We start from the raw sequence: 23,491 nt of genomic DNA, 5'->3' as shown, positions 1-23,491 counted from the left end.
ACCTGACCTGCTGGAGCATCTTGATTTGAGTTCAGCCTTAGGACACATGAATCCAGTTCAATAGTTCTGGCTTATTTTCATTCCCAGGAGGTCTGTGACCTGGGAGCTCTCTTTCTCTTTATTCATTGGGGATGGAATAATATCAGCATTTATTGTAACATTCCCTAGAACAGTCAGGTCTCCCTCCTCTCAGGTGGGGTTGCCTTTCCCCAGTAACCTTTGCAACAGTATAACAACCATGTTTCTGCAACTTGCCCTCATCCAAGGTGAATGTAGTTAACAGAATCAGCCACAGAACTACCAGACTCAAGTAGTTTCCTAGAACAGTCAGGTCTCCCTCCTCCCCAAGATGGCTGCCTTTCCACAGTATTTTATGCAACAACGTGGCCACCATTTTCTCTAGAACATTCCTTCAGATGGTGAGTGTAGCTTAAAAGATTCATTACAGAACAATGGAAGTCAGGTGATTTTCTAGAACATCAGTTCTCCCTCCTTTCCAACCCGGTTGCCTTTCCCCGGTAACCTTTCCAACAGTGTAGCCACCATGTTTCTACAACTTTCCCTCACCCAAATCAAACGTAGCTGAAAGGATTGGCTACAGAAGGACGGAACTCAGGGACTCATGTGATTCTCTAGAACAGTCAGGTCTTCCTCTTCTCCAAAATGGCTGCCTTTTCCCAGTATCCTTTGCAACAGTATAGCCACCATTTTTTCTAGAACATTCCCTCACTCAAATTGAATGTAGCTTAAAGGATTGGCCACAATATACTCAGATTCAATTGACTGGATTTCCTAATAACCAGGGAGCATATGAATTTCACTTGCCTTACCCTTGTCCCAGCCCTAAGATATAAATATAGATATATTTATATGTATATATGTATAAATATTTACATATTTATATATAGTTATATATAATTATTTTTATATATTTTATGTAGAAATACATAATTATCTATAGAAATAGATAGATATAAAATATATATAGAGAGAAAATATACATATATAGATGTACATATATAAACATAAATATATTTATTCATTTATTAATAAAAGAAAGTGTCATTTCACACACCCTGGACTTTTGTACAGTAAAGTATATATGTACTCCCGAAGCTATGTGTGCTTCAGGCATTCTGGGCTCTAGGTTGAACTGCCAGCCAAATAAATAATGGCCCTGACCTCTTGCTGGACCTTGCTGTCCTCGTTTGCCTGCCTAGTACACAGGAGCTTCATCCTTCCCCCAAAGTCAACATCTGGCCCTGCTCGACCTACTACCTTCAGACTAGAGCTGGTACTCCCAAACCCAACCCAGCCACCAAGTTTCAAGGGCCCCATACAGTACCACTTTCTTGGACCAGGTTGCAGGCATATTCCAAACTGCAGCAGAGCCAGCAGCCTTTAGATCCAATTTCTGTTGCTTCTGAGAAACACCCAGGGACTGGGAACCCTGCCCCTTCATTTCTAGGGTGAAGAACAGAGGACCCAGGAACAACCATAGAGGCTATACCAAGGCTTCATGGGCACAGAACACACCAGAAAAAGGATAGGATCTCCCAACTTCTTAGGAATCACTCAACACCCATTCACTGATGTCTACCAGCTCATCCCAGGTCTCAGTTTCTTCGTCTATTCGAAATGTAGCAAGTATTTACTGAGTGTCAATATCTGAACTAGGTTATTAAAAAGCCAGCAATGGCCAAGAGACAAGATGGCAGGAATCAAGAAACTGACCATCTGTGTGTGTAGAGAGAACGGGGGAGGGGCAGAAAATAGTCCACCAGTGTAGATTCAGATCAAGACGTACATGCTCCCAAAATGATAAAAACAGGATAACAGAAGGAAGGGATTACTTCTAGAAAAGTCAGAAACAATATTGAGGCAGAGACCTGAAAAAGAGTCCAGCCATGGAAAATCTGGGGAAAGAGCATTCCAGGCAGAGGGAATACATTGCACAAAGGCTGTGAAGAAGAAACACTCTTGGGGTGTTATAAGGACAGGCATAAAGGCACAGTGGAGTGGGTCAGCAGGAAGTATATTGAGGAGATGACCTTGTTTGGATCTTGTAGATCATCGCAAGGAGTTTGGATTTTACTCTAAAGGGCAGAAGAAGGCTTTGCAGGGTTCGGAGAGAGAGTTGAGTTGATTGATCTCATAAATTGAGCTTTCTGAATGTTTTGCAATAGACACACTGGTGGCTTGGATGTGGGGCGGGGGGATGTTGGTCACAACCTCCTCCCTCACAGGTTACAAAAAGAGCTGTGGCCAAGAATGCACAGGGAGCAAGGCACAGAGGAGACACTTGGCAAATCAGCTCTTTGAGGGGTAGGCGCTCAAGGAAGATACACCTGGACATGGGGGTGGAGCCAGACTCCCTCTATGGGCTTAAGCCTTGGACCCAGCACCTTCTGTTCCTGCTGTATGTTGCTGGCTGGGTTCGAGGCCTTCTCCCCTGCTACTCTGTAAGCAACTTAGGAGAAGTGACAAGGCTCGGAACCTTTGCCTGTGAGAACTGCCCTGGCTCTCGGGTCATCTGATTTGACCCCACTGGGGGGCAAGTAGGCTCCACCCGGCATCATTTCTAGATAGAGGCAGACTAGCACAGGACTCCAGAGTCAGTCAGTGGCCAAAGCAGGGTTAGATCCCATCATGGCTTCTGCAAGGCCAGCTCTGGCTAATAATCCAGGCCACAGCACACTTAAGAAAGCTCCTTCTGCAGAGCATCCCCTGCCTTCCCCAATCCAGAGTTCCCAGACAGGGGACATGGCTTTTTGATGCCCTGGGTCAGCTTGGACAAGAGCCATGAGAACCAAAGGAGGGACGGGCAGGAGAAGAAGGACCTGCCTACGGCCACCAAAGCCCCGAGTGTCCCCAGCCCTGCCCCCCCCCGGTCTAAGTTCAAATTCTCCCTCAGCTTCCCTACTGATGAAACCTCTGTGAGGGTCAGGCTTATGTGTCCACTTGGCTAGCCTAAGGCCCCCAGTTATTCCGAGCACTAGTCTAGGTGTTGTTATCAAGGCATTTTGTAGCTGTTGTTAATATCTACAATTGGTGGACTTTAAATAGAGGACATTATGAATCCTTGATAATGTGGGTGGGCCTCTTCCAATCAGTTGAAGGCATTAAGAGCAAAGACTGAGGTTTCCCAGAGAAGAAATTCTGCTCAAGACTGCAGCATCAACCCCTCCCCAAGATTCCAACCTGCTGAACTGCCCTGCAAATTTGGCCTTGCTAGCCCCACAGTGGCATGAGCCAATTTCTTAAAATAAATTTTTCTGTACACACACACATATATATGCACATTTATGTACATACACATACATCCTATTGGTTCCATTTCTCTGGAGAACCCCGACTCATACAAGCACCAAAGGTGAACCCTCAGCTCTTGGGAACAGCCCCAGAGCCCCTGGGGAAGAGGAGGTTATTTGCAAAAGAAAGCAAGCACAGCTGGGACCAGGTGGGAGGGAGAGGAGGAAAGGGGGGAGGGGAAGAGGAAGGGAGGAAGGAAAGGGGCAAAGGAGAGGAAGGGGAGGGGCCGGGCTCGCTTAGAGAGGGTGGCAAGATGTGGGCTGCCCGACCCCCTCCCTGGCCCCACCTGTCCAGCTCTGGGAACAAGCTGTCCGGAGCAGAGCTGACAAAGGCCCTGCCTGCATTCCTGAGGACCCTGGGAGAAGCCCTGTCCAGCTCCAGGAGAGCAGCTGCAATGAAATCCGAGCTTTCTGGAGGGCCACCTCAGGAGCAGAGAAGTGTGCTCTGTGGGACTCGGGAGCCTGGGAAGCAGGAGCCGCGCGTCTCTGGCAGGCCAGAGTTGCCAGATTGAACAGATAAAAATCTAGGATGCCAACTGAATTTCAATTTCAAATAAACAACAAATAATTTTTTAGTGTAAGTATGCAGTATTTGGGACTTACATACACTAAAAATTTATCCATGGTTTATCCGACATTCACATTCAACTGGGTACCCTGTATTTTAGCTGGCAACCCTATGCCCTGCCCATCCTCCACATGAGTTCAAGATTTGACCTTGGGCAAGTCTTTGGACCTCAGTCTCCCCATTGGACGATGGATGGAACTTACGGTCCCTTCCCTACAGGGTGGCTGATTGTGAGAGCAGTCAAGTCAGCTGGATAGGTATGGGCATGACCTTGCGCTATTGACCTCAGATCAGATTCCCCTCTGACTACCAACTGGCCTTGACCAGTGTGGGGCTTCCTGGGCCCTGGGTCACCGGGTCCAGGTGTATGCAGAAGAACTGACCCCTGGTGGCAAAGGACCCCACCACCTAAAGCCAAGCAGAGAGGGTGGGGAGACTTCCTTCCCAATCCCTAGGGCCCCCAGTGCCACCCAGAAACCCTGGTATTTCACCACCTTAGCCTGTCTGCCTCTCTTGAATTGGGTACCAAGGATGGCTGGGCTGTGGGAGACTAAATTTGCTGTGTGACTTTGAACTTGTCCCTTACCATGTCTCTCTAGCATGCTGAACTTTTCTCTCCAACAGCATAATTTCCTTCTGAAATTGCCCCAAACCCTTACTCCAAACACTCCCCAAATCCCCCACTGTCTGGTGTGACAACCTCAGGGGCCCGAAGAGCTAGAGAAGCGTGGGTACAGAGTGATCTTGCAAGTCTTGTGGGGGCCAGGAGGATGGTCCATGGCCAAGTGTGAGTGGAGGGCTGAACAGACCTAAACCCCAGTGGAAGGATCCCAGAGAAGAGAGCCAGGGAGCCCGAGGGTCTTCCCACATGGAGGTTAGACAGATGACTCTGGGAGTGGGGAGGAGGGGTGCAGAGAACATCTGGCTTAGATGTGTGTGTGTATATGTTTGCAGTGTTTTACATAAATGAGATCATACATCTGAGGTACGTGCTGTTCTGAAACTTACTTTTTGAAGTGAACAATGTGCCTTGGGGATCTCCCTTGTCAGAACAAATCTACCTCACGTCGTTTGAACACAGTGCGGTATTTTGCTGCACGGCTGCACCCCTGTTTATTCACATGCTCGTGGACATCTGGGGGGTGTCTAGAGCCTTTTGCTTTTATAAACAATGTAGTGGGGAACATTCCTGGACATGCCTCTTTGCACATGTGTCTACATGTTTTTGTGGAGCTGGTGCCTAGAGGTGGAATTGTGGGGTTCTAGAGCACGTGTGCTGACAATTTTGACCAATATTGACAATGTCCCCTCTGAAGAGGCTGCACCAAGGGGCCCTCACCAAGGGGAAGAAAGTGCTGGTTTCTTCACAGACTTGTCAATAGAAGATATTATGAAACTTTCTAAAAGGCATCATTGCGATGGGTGAAACATGATCTCTATCTCGTTGTTGTTTTAATTTATATTGCTTTAATTATGAATAAACCTGAGCATTTTTTCATATGTTTATTGATCTTCTGTATTTCTTTCCTCTGAACTGTCTGCTGGAGGGCTTCAATCTTTATTAAAATAGGAGCTGTTTTATTAACAGAAAGGGATGGGGGCGAAAGCTCTCCCTCCCTTCGAGCTAAGCGTCTCCAAAGAAAACATATCATCTTTTTTCCCTGAAGGTGATGGTGAGCTTAGGGCCTTCACTGGGGACCAAACAAACCCAGATAATTGCATGCAAGTTTGTGTTGAAATCTACAGGGCATCCAGCCCCCTCCTCCCCACAGAGCAAGTGTTCACCCCGGGCTGTTGCCTGCCTGTCTGCCTGTCTGCCCTCGTCTGTCTTGTGTCTGTCTGTCTGTCTGCCTGCCTGACCACTTGCCTCCACCAATACCTTCCAACCACTGGCCTCTCCCAGCTGTTCAGATAGCCACGCACTCCTCAGACTCCTGACCGGCTTGAGGTCTCATAGCCATGTCTGCTACCTGCTCCCACTTCCCTTGCAAGCAGAAGAGGGAGGTAGAGGGAACCCAGGCCCGGGGTCAGTACACCTGGGAGTGTCTCCTACCTCTGACACTGGGGCATCTTAAGCAAATTGCTTCCTCTGCTCTGAGGCTGTTTCCCATCTCACATGGAAGATTGGGCTAAAATCTTGTTTCCAATTGTTTCATGGTTTCAGGGAAGTGTGTTAGGGCTATTCCAGCCTCTCTTCACCCAGTGCAGTGCTGTTTTTTTTATCACTTTCTTATGTTGGGGTGCTATGGGAGAGGCCTTTCAAAGCTAGTGGGTGCGATGGTCTGCTGCCCCCCAGCTCTGTTCACAGCACAGTCTCAGGCAGCTAGTCTCAAGCCCCAGTAAGTGAGCCTGATTTTGGCTGCAAACCCAGATCTTCCGAGCATCTGGGAGCTTCCTCTCTACTTGCTAATGAAACTTAGGAACCTGTAAACAATTCTGCTTCCTGCTTCTGGAAGCAGCTGGTACTGAGGTCATCCCTGGAGCCCCAGGGCCCTCCCCAAGACAGAGGGGAAAGGGAAGGGGGACTCACAGAGCCTGGCAGCTGTCCTTCCATTCCTTAAAAAGACAGGAAGGACAGAAAGCAAACGTCAGGGACTATAGCTGGCCCAGGGAAAGAGGGCCACCTCATGAGCAGAGAGAAGGAAATAAGTGGCAGGGCCACCTGGGGAGCCCTTAGAACCCACCCCTCCTGGGGACAGGGCCATCAGCAGGAGGCTACAGGAAGCTCCTCGCTTTCCACATGTGGGCTTCTCTCATCCAGAGTGACCACCTTGAGTCAAGGCTGCTGGGTGCCAGGCACTGGGGCTAGGGACAAGGTCCCCGTCCTCGCGGAGCTCCTGCTCTCGAGGGCACATAGAAACAGATGGGCCAGAAGTCCATGGGTCTGTGGCGACAGTAGCACGGGGTTGTTTTGTGGCGGTCCTGCCCTTAATCCTGCCACCTTCTGCTTCCCTGGGAGTGTGGTGGGTGCTCCCTAGAGCTTTGCCTTCCCAGGGTACTCAGGTTGATAGAAAAGTCTTCCGTGCTTTGAGTGGAAATGCTGGTCACGCCTCCTGAACTCTGGTCCAGTCTGGGAGGGAGCAGCTCCAGCAGAAGTGAGTTAAAGACATTGACACAGCTCCAGATCCGGCTGACAAGCCTACCGGCAGAACCGTGCTGCTGAGATGCTCTGGGTCGCTTCAGATCAGCTACTAAAGTTTCCCCCTGTGAAGAGCAGCTGCCCGGACAAGGCAGGGGGAGCTGCAACCACCTAGTTTAGGGTGATTGTTCCTGGCTGATGGCCTGAGGGATAACTTTGGACTGCCCCACAGGTGGGGCAAGAGCAGGACCAAGAGCGAAGCATGATGACAGGAAACCTGCCCTCTGTCCCCAGACCCCACCCCACCTCGGTGTAGCAGCTGCTGCCCCCGCTGTTCCTTCTTCCTTCCTGTCTCTCCGTTGGCCCATGACTCCCTTCCACACAAAGCTGGCGGTAGATTCTGAAACCCGGAGGGCATAGGCACTTGCCTATTGGTCAGTTGTGCCTCTGGTGCAGGGAACCCTTGTCGTGGGTGGGGAAGGACCTCTCTCCTGATTCCCCAGGGATGGGGTTGGATAAGTTGAGCTTGCAGAGTCCTCGGCTTTGCCTGCCAGGTGATTCCTCATAGAGCACTGCATCTGCTTTCAATTGTCTCCATAACCAATGACTGAAATGTGACGTGTATGTAAAATTCAAGAGAGTCGGGGGCCAAAGGAAAATGTCCAACAATAACGAAGAGGTGGAAAAAGTTGCTGTAAAGGTGCAGATGCTGAGCGGCTCAAAAACACACGCAGCCACAGCGCCTCTGATCTGGGGGAAGACACAGAGAGGAGAGCCCTGCGTGAGTGAGAAACAGTCCCGGTAAACTAATGACAAGCTCTCCCATCCACGAAGCCGACCCCCTTCCCAGTATCCCCCATTTTACAGATCGACCATTTGGAGCCCATGGAGAGCCGGGATGTGAGCCAGTTCACTTAGCCAGTTCAGTGGCGGGGCTTAGATGCAAACCCATGTCTTCAGACTGGCCACCCAGGGTCTTTGTGGGAACAGGAGGAGGTCTGAGGGAGGAAATGGCTCAAGGGAGTTCCAGCAAACATCCTCTAGCCCCTGACCCACTCTGCCCTGCCCTTCACTCTTGGAAGACGGGGCCAGCAGTCTGGCTGCTCTCGGCCACCCCTCCCACCATGGCTTCTCATTTACTGGCTGTGTGGCCCTAGGCAATGTGACTTGCTGATCCCACCTGAAAACGATGGGGAAGGGGCCATGGAATGTGAGGCACTCAGCTCCTAGCAGAGTTCGAGCTTGAAGCTGGAGCTGTGGGATTTGCACACCGTTCTCAAGACCATCCTGCTTGTTCGTTTCAAAGGATGAACTGTCCACTGCTGGCAGAGCTGGTGGCCCTCGAGCTTGGGCCCCGGCTTCAGTTCTATCAGTGACCTATCTCTGCATCCTCCTGGGCCTTCGGCTACTCCCCTCACGAGGGTGACTCTCTTCAGCCCAGAAACATTGCCACATCTTTCTCAGCTCTAGGATAGCAGTTCCACGAGGGCAGAGACCTTGTGGGCTTCGCTCACCTCTCTCTGTCGCCCCTGCACTTAGTGCACTGCCTGACTCGTGGTAGGAACTCATCAACTGTTGAACAAAAATGACCTGAATGGTAAACTAACAAACAAACATAAAAAATCCCAACTGTCCTCCCATGGTGTTCGTCTCCCTCATGCCACTGTCCTCCCATGGGGTTTGGTCTCACTCATGCTAATGTCCTTTCTCAACTCCTGGAAAGTGTTGCCCCCACCACAGACTCTGTCTCCACTCTCTTACCTCCCAGATATTCCTCTCCTCATTCGAGTCTGGCTTACTACTCAACTGGAAGTGCCCCAGGCCAAGGTCACCAATGACCTCCTAGCATCTCGATCCAATGGACCCACCTCACTCATCTTACTTGATTTCCTGGATGCATTTCATATCATTGTCTCGTCTCTTCTGCTAGAAACCCTCTCCTCCCCCGCTTTCCAGCACTCTATACTCCAGTGGGTTCCCCCTGCCTGTCTGTCATCTCTCGTGGCCCATTGGGCCCATACCCAGACTTCATTTAGCATCTTTGTGGTAACACAAATGACTCTGCTATCTGATGCTTCACCCTAGTCCTCCCTCTTTAGTCCCCCTCAGACACGCTCCACACCACATACTCAACATCCTCCCCGCAGCCTACTCTTCCTCCAGGGGAAGTGAACCTATTCTACCTTCGTGGAGAATGGTCCCACCATCTAACCCACTGTCTGAGCCCCCAAAGCTGAGAGTCATGTGGGACTCCTCCCAATCCCCTCCCAACCCAGTCAGTGACTATGCATGGTTCTCTGTTCCTTCTGCGATGGTTAATCTTTTGTGTCAACTTGACTGGACTACAGGGTGCCCCGATATTTAGCTAAACATGATTTCTAGATGTGTCTGTGATGGTGCTCTGGGTGATATCAACATCTGAATTGGTGAACTGAGTAATGCACATGGCCTTCCCCAATGTAAGTGGGCATCATACAACCCATTAAGGGCTATGAATAGAACCAAAGGCAGAAGAAGGGGAAATTTGCTTCCTCTGCCCCTCTCTCTGACTACTTCAGCTGGTACATTGATCTTCCCCTGCCTTTGAACTGGAACTCACACCACTGGCTTTCCTGGGACTCCAGCTAGCAGAGGGCATATTGTGGGACTTCCCAGGCTCCATAATTGCAATTGCCTGAGGCGATTCCTTACAATACATCAATCTCTTTCTATATCTATCTCTATATCTATATAGAGATAGATATCTATAGAGATATATATTTATATCTCTATATCTATCAATATATCTCATGTGGGTTCTGTGTCTGGAGAACCCTCATACAACCTCTTAAACATGTAATTCAGTGTTTGAAGAAACATCTTCTCCGTGGTTTACTTCTGTCCGTCTCCTCTCTCACCAACCTAGCCAATCCCATCACCATCTCTTGCCTGGATGACTGCCATAGCCTCCTACCTTATCTCTTTGATCGTGTTGAGCCCGTTCTCCATACGGCAGGCAGAGAGATTGTTGCCAATATAATAGGCGTGGTCATGGCCTCTTGCTCCCACTATCATTAAAGACTACAATACTGAGTGTGGCTTGGGGAGCCCTACATGGACTGACTTCCCTCTACCTTTTGCAGTCTCATCTGGCACAAGTCTTTCCCCTTCTGCTACCCTGGCTTCTCCTGTTGCCTTAAAAACATGATGGCCTTGCTGGCCTCCAGGTCTCTTCACATGTTCTCCCTCTGCCTGGTTTAATTGTCTTCTATTCTTTTTGCCTGACTGATTCCTACTCATCCTTCAAGCTTTAGGTTGGATACGGCTTCTTCAGGAAGGCTTTCTCTGGCAGCCCCCGGCTCCCACCTAGCAGAAAGTTCCACATGCTCTGTGGCTATGGCTTGCCTCATGCCTCCCCGACCAAGCTAGGCCCAGAGCTCCAAACAGGTAGGGCCCTCCCGGAGCCCCATGGCCTGGGTGGAAGCAGGGACACCCCCAGGTTGGGGGACACAGTGCTCTGCCAGCACCCCTCCCTCTATGCCCGGTCAGCCCCAGGACTCTGGGATGCTGGCATCAACCAGCCCACCCACTGTGCTTCTGTGATTAAGTGTAACCAGCCTGATATGAACGTTACCCAGCCTCTATAGCCTCTATTTTTATAGCACATAAAGCCCGGTGAAACTGAATCCATTACACAGTTTGAGCTCTTCAGAGAAATTGTTGAAAGCCACTGTTACTGGAGCTGCTAGGCTTGTGATTCATGAAAACAACATGTTTTGTCTATTAAAAAAATTTGAGAGGGCACAAATATTTTGTCTATGCTTCAGGCTTTGGGTTCTCCCATCACTCTCCACAGAGAGACCCTGGGAAAACCATTCTGAAGCCCACTTCGCCTCTCCCAACCCCACCTGCCCTGTGGGGGCCTTCAGCAGCTGTCCCAGGCCCATCCATCTGTGGCAAGTAAGAATCTGCCCTGGGGCACGGTTTGAGAATGGCAAGGTGCCCCTGTCTTTGTCGGCATCTCAGAGAAGTCATGATGTCCACCCCCAAGCTTTTCCAGAGTGTGTATGATGTGCTCAGGGTTGGGAGAAGGGGCAACAAAGACTCCCCCTGCCATGAATAGAGTGGTATGGGCTGAACTGTGTCCCCCCTCCACAAGTTCATATGTTGAAATACTGACCTCCAGTACCTCAGAATGCGATTACATTGAGAGGAAGGGTCTTTAAAGAGGTAATTAAAGTTAATGAGGTCAATAGGGTGGTCCCTGATCCAATATGACTGGTATCCTTATAAGAAGAGGAGATTAAGATACAGACATGTACACGGGGAAGACCCCATGAAAACACAGGGAGAAGACGGCCATCTACAAGCCAAGGAGAGAGGCCTCAGGAGAAACCAACCCTGCCGACACCTTGATCTCAGACTTCCAGCCTCTAGAAATGGGAAACAATACACTTCTGTCATTTAAGCCATCCAGTCTGCAGGCCTTTGTGCTGAGTTCTGGGAAGAAGTGGCGAGAAAAAAGAAGTTATACATGGTCTCTGCCCTTGCGGAATTAACAGGTGGGCAGGAAGCGGCGGGGGGTGTGCTGGGAGGATGAACAGTCAACAAGAAAACAAAGCAAAGTGATCTCCAAAGGAGACCAGCCATGCCATATGAGTGGCCTGCGCTGGGACAATCTGGACAGACTGGGGTTCACATGATGAGGCCGGCAATTCTTCCCTGGGAGGCCTTGGTCGAATGGCATGCCTTTCGGGCCTTGCTTCCCTCAGATGTCACGGGTTTATTGGGAGGATCATCTCAGTTAATGCATCTACAGGGCCTGGCGTACACAAAGTGCTCAATAAATTCTGGCTTTGATCATTTCCAAGCACAGCTCGTGGCTCCTCTCCACTGCCCTTCAGTCCCTTCATTCTGTGAGATCTCAAGCCAACTGCTGTAAGGGTGTGGCCATGGTACAGGATGGGGTCTGGGGGAAGGGTGAAAAGAGGGGTCCCACCTTCCCAAGACCTCATGTATTAGCTCCCTTGCATGGACTAGGCTGGGACCCTAAGCGGCTGCCTAGAGTGCTAGTTTCTAACAAAAAGAGCCTAAAGTTCAAAACCCATGTTCATAACATGATCCCATCTGTGTGCGCTGGAGTCTGCCTGAAGAGTCTTCCTTTGACTTTCCAGCATCTCCAGAAGCTTGGCATCACTCAATAAGCCAGCTCGGGATAAGAATAGAACCTAAGGCCTCTGGCTGTCATTCTTGGCATTGAGCCTCCACGTTCAATCCTTGAAAGAGGCCCTGAATTTCACTGCCATTGTCTCCTCACTGCCATGACTTTTCCTATTAAAGGGTGGATTACTTTCATTACTGGGGATGGGCACAACTTTCACCAACAACTTCCCATGGCCATACCTCACTCCACCGCAACAGCTGGGAGTGCTCGGGGCTAAGACCACACTTCCTCCAAGGGGAGGCTAAGGCATCATCGCCCTCTGGACAGTCTTGTACTCCTGCCATCCTCAGAATTCAGGAAGCTGAGCCAGGGCAAAACTTGAGTATTATGTCCCCCCTATGTAGGGCACAGAGAAATTTCTCCTTTCCACCCCTCCCCCAGCGCTGAAAGCAAGCAGGACATCTTTTCTAGTAAAGGACACCTCTATTAGTAACCAGGGATCAGGTGACAGGGAACTTGTTAACATGATTTGTGACAGACCTTACTAACCTCATCCCAGCGGGATGGGTCAGCAGATCATCTTACACGTATGGGTCAAACTTTAGGAACCAGGACTTCTCTGCTTCCTGCTTCTAAACTGGTTTGGGCTGTTTCCTTATCTACAGCCTGACTTTCGGAAAAACAAGTTTGGCCCACAACCATCCATGCCCCATGGAAGTCTGAGAGTCAGCAGGGATCCAAGATGGGTGAGGACAGAACACAAATGAATACCATTTGCTCTTTATTATTATTCATTATCTTCTGGTACAGAAAGAGACAAACTTAACAGCTAAACCCAACAATTACAAAAAGAGAGAGAGAGAAAGAAATCAGAAGTGCGTTTGTTTGTTGCCCCCAGGCTCCAGTGAAATCCTGACATATTACTGAATGTACAGATTTCCCAGCTGACATGGGTCAACACATGAATTACGAGCACAGTTTAAAGTGGTACCAAAATTAATGCATTTCACAGTAATCTTGTCTATAAGCTCAGCTGCACATATCAGGGTTTCCACTGTCACAAATTCACGACCACAGAGTGAAAGAGCAGGTGTGTTCAGGCCTGGGAAAGTGGCATCCGTAAGGGGAGACAGATTGGGAGGCATAAGCAGCTGTGGGATTTGTCCCAATCTTGAATATCTGTGTTAATACTTGGGCTGGGGGCGGGCGAAGGGCAGGCACTGGGCAACGGTCACATAGCTCAGTACAGTGGGACAACTGTTGAGGCACTGAGCCCGAGGGGGTGTGCTGCGCTGTTAGGATATCTTTGTCAGGAAAATTCTTGCTCCAGAGAGACTCACCGCCCACAGCCTGTGAAAGGAAAAGCTCGATATGTTTGAATATTTGGGGGCGAATGATGGGAGCGGCCGGTCTTATAGCGAAACATCTGCTTTACAGACTATTTAGCAAGATATACAGTTATGTTACTTTAAATTGCAGTTTAGTTCACAAACTATTTTATTCGTAGAGCAAATAAAGGAGGAGAACGAAAAGCCGCCATACCCAACATTCCCACAGTAGACAGAGAACCAGAGTTCATCCTGTACGCGAAGAGCCCGACAAATGAGAACTGCCGAAGGCACGGTGAAGGGATCCGTACTATCTTGAGCCTTTTATCTGAAAAAGGTACTCGTTTTAAACTAGATCCCTCTTACACATATGACCCTGAAAACGACCTGAAGGGAAGAATATCTTGAATATTTCTACGGAGTGAGAATCGCAGATACCACGAATTATCTTAAGTTGTGATTTTCTCTAAGTTTTGAATTAGTGGGCTTCGAATTAATGGGCTTTTACCATAGTTGCAGGCAGTCTGATTCAAGTACTTTTAAATTAGCTAATTATACTGATTAGAATGAGTAGAGTTCAGTGGGGAGGATGTGCTTGTTTCTGAATCGGTGCAATCCTGAGATGGGGCTGCGTTCTTGTCAGCTCTCCATCTCAGCCTTGAACGTGAGTGCACACGCATGACACAAAGCACACACACGCACACTCCTAGAAACAGACAGTGTAGGTAAGAGTTTCTCTTAATAATCTCCCTCTCTCCCTCCCCCCACCCCGACAAAGGAACAATCTAGAGGCAGTGTTGTTTTCAGTTCTTCTTGTGGGATGCCATTTGGTTGTGAAAAGATCAACCCCCCAGCCAGAGAAGAACCATGTGGCTCTAACTCCTTAGCAAAAAGATGCTTTCCTGACCCGGATCCGTCATCTTCAAGCTACCAAAAACACAGAGTCCAACAAACTGGGCAGATTCCTATTTTCCGAAGCACCCTAAGGAACTCACACTAGTGGCAGTGGGATTCGCAAGTAGAAGAGGAGGGCCCCGGCCTCCGGGTCAGACGGCGCAGTGTTCCGTGTCCGTCAGCCAGGGCACGTCACAGCTGTGCAGGGCTGCACACACTGGGCACCTGCGCACTCCACTTCCTGTTGTGCTTTTGTTTTGAAAACCCCCGGGTGATGGGGAGTAGCAGGGGAGGGACAAGATTGTGATGCTTGTTTGGAAAAGTCTTTAAAAGATTTTGGTTGAAAACATGTGACAGTCACATTCCAAGGAATTTGTCAAAGGCTTTTCTGTTTTCTTTTAAGTGAAAATTATCTAAATAACCAGCCCTGCCATTCCCAAAGTCAACAGTCACACATCTTTCCACCAAAAATAAAAATAAAAAACAAAAAGGCCCAGGAGTGCTCAGATTTCCTTCAGCTGCTGATACCCACAGAACAGAAGCCAAGGCTGGGGGCACTGCTCCAAAAGGGCGTGTGGGGGGGGGGGGTCCCACAGTGGGGAGGCCCACAGGATAGAGCTGCTTCATCTTCATCCAAAACCTTTTGTGAAGGAGGGCAGAAGGCGGCAACTCTGGCGGGCTTGCTCCAACAGCTAATCTTGGCTTTCCTGACTCAGGGTCCTGTCCTCAGGCTGCCTAGCCCTGGGAGGTGACATTCCTCCCTTCAGACCGGAACCCTCCTGGTACAAATATAGCCACACGCCGGCTATTGTGAGAAAAGGCAACGTTCACACGTGTACACACACACACACACACACACGCAAAGTCCAAAAACAATGAAAATGTGGCTACCGCAGATGAAGCGTTGTATCAAATCAACAACCATACAAAGACAGAGTTTGAAAAGATATGTACAGGGCATTCGTAAAAGCCAAATGTGCACCGCGAGGAGTTATGACCATGGTACAATCTTTTTTTCTATGATATACTGCGAAAAACGTCCCAGAGACCACGGTGGCAACCCCACGTGGAAGAACGCTGCAAAGCACCTGGACCGGAGAGCTCGGCGCCTGCAGGATGCAGGCCGCCCTCCAACGGGCCGGGCTCCTGCATCCCACCCGCTCCCACCTCCAGCCAGCTGCAAACAGCAAGCAGCTCAGCAGGGAGGGGCTCGACGGGGGCCAAAGGGAGCAGGCAGTCCCGGGCAACCTCCCTCTGGCTCTGGTGAGTGGGGCCCACGCCTGGCTCTCTCCCGTGCTCCCGGGTCACACGCAGGCACGGCCCCCGAGGAAAGGCTGGGATGGCAGGGACCGGCCCCGGAGCCTCAGGCTGCCCCGGGTCCTCCAACATGGCTGAATAGGATGGACCCCAGCATCCCTCATGGACAAAGCAGGGGCTTTCTAGGCCCCAAATGCCTTCGTGAGAAAGGGCAGGAGTGCGGTGCTGGAGGCCCAGAGGGAGGAAAAGAGGAAGGAAGGAAAGGTGGAATGCCACCTGGTCAGCACCTCTGGCATCAGGGAGCTCTCGCGGAAGGGAAGCAGGGGTGCGGAACGGTCCAACTCGCAGGAGACTGACTCCCCAGGTTGAGACTCGACTTCAGAGTCCTACAAAGGCCTCCACTAGAACTGGTCCCTTACAACCTACATATTTCTAGAAGAACCTTCCTAAGGGCAAACTGCACTGGCTTCCCGGTGTCTCAAGCACTACACAGGCATTAGCTCAGTCAGCCTCCAGGAGGCCTGTGAGGTAGGGGTAAGGATGGAAAACCCCGGCCACAGGGTTGTGTTGTCCAAGCTGGTGGCCTCGCTGGGGTAAGAACACTAAGCCTCCTCGTTTGAAGCGTGTTCCTGGGTGAGTGCCCAGGACTGGAGGGGCCTCCAGAAGTCATCTGTGGCCTCTAGGCAGGGCCGCATTCAAAGAACGAGGCCTGAGGCCTGCCTTGGAGAGCGGTTTAGACAGAGAGAAGCTTGTCTTCTCAGTGGGTTTTAAACTGCTGTGGTTGCCAATAGACCCTGGCTGTGCACTCTTTGGGGCCCCACAAAAATTTGCTACATTTTTTAAAGCACCACAGAGGAAAAACGGTTTGGTGCTGAGGCCAGGAGGATGAAGATGGAAGGGTAGGGAGGCAGTGTTGACAGTGTCTCTTGCGCGGTCACTGACAGTTAAAGGGCGGGCCACCTCTGCCCCGCTGCGGCCCGAAGCCTCACTGAAATGGAGAGGTGGGCAGCTCCTGGGCCACAGAAAGGGGTTACTAACAGTGGACCAGCATCTGCTAATGACAGAGCAAATCATTGATGGGCCGTCAACCCCAGGTCACGAGCTTCCCCATCTCCCCCACAGAGAAATTTCTAAAAAGGGACACTTTTGGATCTTCTCCCCAGGTGGGCCCCATCATTAAGAAGAAATCAGCCATCTGAAATTCAAGTTCATCTCAACACACCCACTCACGAAAAGGGCAGTAGCCTAAAAGTTCACAGCCAGAGAGCACAGTGCCGAGGAAGCCCAGTTTGTGGGTTTAATCATCCTACGGGCCAACCTCACAAGGAGAAAACTTCAGCTCTCTGCCCTAGCCTGGACCCCGCCCGTTCAAAGGCCATGGGCTCCACAGGCAGGGTCAGCAGCGCCCGTTTTCCCGAGGCTCTGATAGGGCTCGTGCCAATGGGTAGCGGCTTTAGCACAGCTGGTACACGTGCCTGGAGAGCCAGGGTCTAGGGGAGGCCAAGCACAGTAGGATCAGAGCTGCCCTCCAGATGGCAACGTCCCCAGTCTGAAGGAGGCAGCTCTGTCGGCCAGGCCCTGTCCCTCGTCCTTCACGCACCCCGTCATCCTTCCAGGTGACTCCAGACACTCCTTTGAACCTGGTCGGGAGTGTGGGGTGAGTGTCGGGGGAGGGGAGTGTCACAGATGACCTGCGTGACTGATTTCCCTTGAACCCCTATGAGTGGCCCAGGTGATATCGTTTTGTTTTATTGTGTCTCGTTGCGTTATTACTCTTTTCGTTTCTGTTCTGTCCTTGTCCTTGCCAAACGTGAGCAAGGACAGAAAGCACAGGGCTAGTGAGGGAAAAGGGCGCTGAAGGGCTGGCTTCTCTCCCTCATCTCTGTGGCGAGGCTTCAGACAAGCAGGTCTTTGGCCAGCTGCGTGGCCCCCGGGCCCGAGCCTGTGGACGTTCTGGCCACAATCAATTCAACAGGGTGATTCCTTTGGCATAAGAGAAGCCAGTCCCTGACAGGAGGACAGGATGGCAGGGGCGTGAGGGCTTCTGGAGGAGCTGGGCTCTCTGGCCTGCGGCTCTCCTCAGAGGTGATATATATGCTTATGATCCCTACCCCCTCCACCTGTCTTTGACAACCGACTTCCTACAAATCCACGGATAGGAAATTATTTGGCAACAAGGAGGCTAAGGCTGTTTTGTGGTGGCACAGTCTTAAAAAAGTTAAAAAGAAAACAGGAGGCCCCTGAACGAGACTTTCACACTGGACAGGACACGAGTCCTACTACTTGTCTGAGTCAGGGTTGGCGGCCACTATCTCCTCATACTTTGGGGGCGGGTCACTGTAAGAGACGCTCGCTTCCTCGCTGCTGCTCTCCTGGGGAGCAGTCACCTCCTCATAGGACGGGGGAGGGGTGGCACTGGACAGCCTGGAGAGGGACAGCTCGGGAAGGTAGAGGGTGCTCTCGAGGCGGACCGTGGTTCTACCCCCGCGACTAGGCCCCAGCACCACCTGCGGGGGGCTCCCTGCCTCCCGGTGCCCAGAGGCCTCCCCCTGGCTGTGCACGGTGCCCCGGTAGACCATGACCCGGGGCAGGCTGTGCCCCGCGCGACTCGCTAAGTACCGGTTCTGAGCATATGAGGGGTGATGACGGGTGGCCTTCTGCAGCTGACACCGCCAGATGATGAACAAGGCAATGACGATCAGCAACGCCACCCCCAGAAGGGGCACCACCACGTACATGGCATCTGAGCTCTGCGCAGGGTCTCGGACTGAATAGACTGCATTCGGGTACCCTTTCCAGAACTCCATCTGCAAACGAAGGAGGAAGGCGGCTGACACTTACACGTAAGCGCTCGGATCCCAGATGGAGCTCAGAGCCCTTCAGCAGGTCTGGGTTTACGTTCAGCGGGGTCTGCGGCTGCCCCCGCCCCGCCCTGTCTCACTAGCCTCTGAGAGCCATCAAAGAGGCTGTGGAATGCCCCGAGGACAAAGGACACCACTCACAAGTCAGGAGCCCCCCAGAGTCAGGCAGATGGGACTCTAAGGACAGGTGATCTGTTCTTCTGTGGTCCCAGTGGCCCTGGCCTGGACTCGGCTGGATTCCCTTCATTGCTTCCAATTCGTCTGAGATCCCCAGGGCCCACTCTGCTTAATCCTGAGGCTATATCTGTGCTCCCGGCACCCAGCCCCAGGGTGGTACATGCCGTTTTCTCCTTGTCCTCAAACACCTCCTTGACCTCCTCGTAGCTGCAGATCTCCTCCATGCACTCCCGCTCGATGGTCCCCTGGCGCAGCTCCTCCAGGAATTCATTGGCACGAGGGAACCGTTTCAGGACCGAATGGGCATTCTTGGCCTCCAGAAACACTGAGGAGAGAGTCACACTGAGGTCTGGAATGGGGAGGGGCCCAGAGGCTCCTGCCGACCAGACTCAGCCCAGGCACAGAGGCACCATTACGGAGGGAAGCAAGACAGAGCCAGCAGGCAGGACACCACCCCAGACACGTAAAAGGGATGGAAGGGCTGACTTTCTGTGACGCCACAGTGTATCTGCCTAGAATACCATGGACCCGACAAGACTCTGGAGGAGAATGGGGCCCTTCTGAGAGTGAAGTGCATGTTGCATGGGAACCATGGACATGACAGATTTTGAGTGTTTCGGTGAAAAAGTACCTAGTATCTTCTGCCTTGCCTCAAAAAGAGACAATCAGGGCCCTTATCATAAGAATGTATTCCCCTTTGAGGCTGACGCTGTAGCCAACACCAAAGAGCCCCAGAAGACGCTGCCAGGGTGGTGTCCCTCCACCTGAATGGACACCTGTGCCGTCAGGTGGCCTGGCATCGATAGTCTTGCCCCAGACAGTCTGGTACAAACCCAGCCTGCGGTAGATCGGAAGGCTGGATGCATGTGAACCGGAGAACGCCTCTGGGAAGCGGGGTAGCAGGGTCTAGATGGAGAATCTAGGCTTTTGGAGACTGGGCACAGATGCATCCATCAGAAATGTCATGGAGTGGGAACCGTATCTACTTATTCTCAAGGGGAACCCCAGCTCCAGCTGAGCCGACTGGCACCCCCATGAGCCTGAGCTGAGACTTTAGAGGATGAAAGAAGAGGTGACATCTGCTCCTGGTACTCCCCTCGAGGTGGGACTTCCTAGTCCTCCTGTCAAGCAGCCCCTCTTGGTGCCCAGGCAGGCACCCCTCCCCAGGCTCCATGGCCTGCCATATTAGTTTCTCTCAGAGTGGCCTGGGGAGCTGCGCATCTCCAAGGGAGCACGTGCTCCAGAAGGGAGCCAAAGAGTTGAGAGGGTAAAGATGTGAGCCAGCCAACTGGACAGGGGCCACAGGAAAACCCCCAGGGAGAGGAAAGCTGGAAAGAACTTGATAGTTAGACTCGCCCCTTTCCCATGAGCCCCTAGGCATGGCTCTTCTCCCCGCCAGCCTGGGCCCGGAAAAACTCACCTGCCATGGCGCTCCCTCAGATCCAGTGTCTCACTTCCCTGACAAAGGAGAAAAGCAGAGTCATGGTGAAATCACACCCCGAAACCTACAGGGCACCCTCTTGGTCCTGGGATGTGACTCCCACCCACAGTGGCCGGGTCAAAGGGCAAAGCAGCGCCCCATGGGGCACATCATCCTCTGCGCAGCCACTTACAGCCCTGCCGCTCTCATCCTCTTCCAAGAACACACTCAGAGTCTAGACCTAAGGGTTGAGGGTTTCTTTTCAAAAAAGAAAAACTCCTACAGGCTGAGGTTCCGCCTTCCTCACTCTCCTCGATGAATCTCTGCACTTTTGAGCTGGAAAAGACCTCAGAGACAAGGGGCAACAACAACCATCTCCAAAGTCATGGCCCAAGCCCAGATGACCCGCTGTGTTCGTCTTCCACAGACAGGGTGGCAAGGATCTCCTGAAACAGACTCATCTCTCTTCTCTTTGCATTAAACAACACGGCAGCAACGTACACTCCCACTCATGCACATATTCCAGAGCACTGGCCAAGCCGTCCACATCTGGGAGCAATCACCCCACTGCTCCCCTCCCAAGCAGAAGCTCTGGTTTTATGACTAACTGGATGTAAGACAAAGGAACGGTGTAACCCTTTTTGCCTAGGCTGCCAGGAAGTTCAGTATTAACATTAACCGTGAAGGACAGGCGCCCTGGAAGCCCAGCTGTTAAACACTTACGCGTTCTCCCCTGTGACACAGTATCCACTTTTCTACTTATGCTTTCAATCTTATGTATATTTAAACTATACCCTCTAATCCTTTTGGCAAACAGGTAGAATAGTAATCATAAATAAAATTAAAACTCAAGGAAAACTAGCAAACGTAGCATCTGTCTATGGAAACACTGTGTTAAGGGAGCCTTTCTCTTTTGCACCCCACAACTATCCCACCCGAAACTATCAGCGTGGGAATTTGTCAACAGATGGGCCTGCCATTGTGAGAAAAGTTGACCCCAAGTGTTTGTTTATGAGAGAGAAGATGTAATATTATCTCAAAATCCTGCTTCAATTATGGATCTCTGAGGTTCCCCTAAGGCCAATGCCAGTCACGTGTCTAGGGGGTGGGTGTGGCATGCCTGACAGCAAGGTTTTTGATTGAAGAAAAATGGAGCTGTTGTGTCAGGGTTTGAAAAGAATGAGCAAAGGCTTTAATAATAAGTGATGACAGAAAAATACATGTGTCATTGCTTATCAATGAGAACTGCATTTAGATTTTTTCTGTGGAGAAATTACGTAACAGCTTCCCTATAGCTATGTCTTATCCCAAACACACCCGACCGTGGTGCATACACACCCACACGTATCATAGGCCAGACTGTGTTATCCTGACACCTGCATAAGTCATTAGTTCATTTTTAAGCTTCAGACATGCCAGGAACTCCTCCAAACAGCTCCCAGGCATGGCCCACTCCATTAACAATTCTGTGGCCACCCTCACTACTGCTGCTGCCCTAAGGCCTCCTCCCCCTCCTTCCCCAAAATTTAGCGCCTGCTTCTTCCCCTATAAATACACCATCAATAGGCCGTTACTATGGCAACAGTGAGGAAGCGCGAGGGCTCCACGACAGAGAATACTGCTGCAGTCACGCATGTATATGTCCCTCCTGCCCCTGGTGGATACTGTAAGGCTGAGTGGAGGCCGGAGGAATTTTTAACCCACTCCCCACAGGAACACAGCTGAATCCTGACGGCCTGGAAAGGAAGGAAGGCAGGGACTGGCCACCACAAAGACCTTCCTTAACCCCCACCCCCACCCCCGCCAGGCTGCAGCTGACCTGTCCCACCACTCTGGGACATCACTCCCAAAGTCCCTCGCATGGGGACTGGCAGCCATCTGAGCATCTAGTGTCCCAAGACGTGGCCTCAGAAACGTTTCTCCAAATCCCAGCCCTTTTCATTTCCCTCACTCAGAACTGATCACTAGGAAAGGCTTCTGTGATCTCCAAATCTCATGACTCATCAACCCACCCGATGACACGGTACTCCCAAATTACGCTCCAACTCAAACTCTGGGCCCTCCTCGTCCCCCTTCCACTCATGCCAGCCCTGAAAGTGCCCGTGCTCGCCCACCGTCGCCCGCCACCAGTGCCCGCCACCAGTGCCCGCCACCAGAGCCCTGCCCAAGAACTCCTGCTTCTGGCCCAGCAACTGGGTCTGCTGGTGAACCCCCAGCGCCCTGGCCCGACCGGGCCTCCAGATCCTCCCCCAACAGGGCCCAGCGCCCAGCTCAGTGGCCCTGGACGCGGCACCGTGCCCTCGGGGCTGGGGCGCCCAACCCCAGCGGCCTCACCGTTCTCCGGGCCCAGGAGGCGGCAGCCCTGTTTGCGCACGCAGCCCGCCACCTCGCTGCTGCGCCTCTTCCAGCAGGGCCCCTGTCCCCGCCCACCTGCTCCCCGTCGGCCAAGCCCCCCGGCCCGGCCCAGCCGTCTCCTCCCACCCTCCCTCCCCGCCCCGCTGCCCTCCCACCGCCCCGGGCGCCCCGTGGCTCAGCCCGGCCAGGGCCGAAATGCGCCTGGAGCTCCCGCCCCTCGCAGCCGGACGCCCAGGCCCTACCCATACCTCGGTACCCCCCTGGCCCTGCTCTCCTCTGGGGGCTCCGCCGCTGCCCGCCCCCCACACCCCGCCGCGCCAGGTCTGGCCTCGCGCCCCGCGCCTTGCGCGCCACCCTCGAGCGCCACGACCACCGCGCCCCGGGCGCCAGGCCGCGATCGTCGCGCCGCACCGCGCGCCGGGCCGCCGGGCCGAGGAGAGTAGAAGGAGTAGGGGGCGACGAGAGCGGGCCGAGGGGGTAGGGAGGGCGGGCCGGCGAGCTGGGCCGGAGGGGCGGTGGCGCGCACCGAGCACCGCGCGCCCGCGCCCCACTCCGCCAGCGCCGCCCCTGCCCCCGCCCTTGCCGCCGGGGGGCGGGGCCTGGCCGGCGGGCCCGGGGCGATCCCGGGACCCTCGGCCGAAGGCGCGGGCCCCGTCGTGCCCCCGGGCGTGGGCCCTCGGAAGCCCGGCGCTGCAGCGGGCTCGGGCAGCCGCACCCAAAGCCAGCGCGCCAGGCGTCCCCGCGCAGCCCAACCCCCCAACTGTCCCCCACCCCGGCTCACCTGTCATTCCGGCGGGCCCGCCCCCGACTACCAGCCGAGAAAAGAGGGGCGGGGGCCCGCAGCCCGGGCCTTCCTCGTCAGCGTGCCAGCGGGCCTGCAGAAGAAGGGCCGGGTCGAGGCCGCGTTCAGCCAATGACTGGGTGACCTTGGCTTCGTCACTTACCTCCCCCCGACCCTGTCCCAGGACGGCAGTCTTTTCTCTGGTCAAATCTGGGAAATGGGGAGCATCCTGCCGCCCTCGCGGGGCTGCAGCGAAGTAGTGGAAGAAATGGGCTTGGGAAACTCTTGACGCGTAGAAATGGGAGAGGATGGAATCT

The 23,491-nt window shown here is 52.6% G+C and overlaps 1 protein-coding gene across 2 annotated transcripts; it reads right to left on the bottom strand.

The window, feature by feature from the left end:
• Nucleotides 1-12,883: 12,883 nt before the first annotated feature.
• PRRG3 (proline rich and Gla domain 3) lies at nt 12,884-23,491 on the bottom strand. 2 transcript variants are annotated; one of them, XM_079910932.1, is made up of 4 exons: nt 23,175-23,491; nt 20,039-20,076; nt 18,783-18,943; nt 12,884-18,387 (listed from the first exon to the last, which is right to left on the bottom strand). In XM_079910932.1, exons 2-4 carry the CDS (start codon nt 20,043-20,045, stop codon nt 17,860-17,862), a joined length of 696 nt encoding a protein of 231 aa, XP_079767058.1. In that variant the 5' UTR covers nt 20,046-20,076; nt 23,175-23,491; the 3' UTR covers nt 12,884-17,859. The 2 variants fall into 2 exon arrangements, with proteins under 2 accessions (XP_079767058.1, XP_079767057.1); XM_079910931.1 differs by lacking the exon at nt 23,175-23,491 and adding an exon at nt 22,373-22,458.

The sequence above is a fragment of the Stenella coeruleoalba genome (assembly GCF_951394435.1).
Source record: "Stenella coeruleoalba genome assembly, chromosome: X".
In the NCBI taxonomy this organism is placed as follows: Eukaryota; Metazoa; Chordata; class Mammalia; order Artiodactyla; family Delphinidae; genus Stenella; species Stenella coeruleoalba.
This window is presented reverse-complemented; position numbering and strand designations above follow the sequence as displayed.

Coding starts and splice junctions, on each gene's coding strand:
- PRRG3 (XM_079910932.1), bottom strand. Junction 18,388..18,782: donor TTGAGGACAAGGAGAAAACG/GCATGTACCACC, acceptor CTTCGTTTGCAG/ATGGAGTTCTGGAAAGGGTA.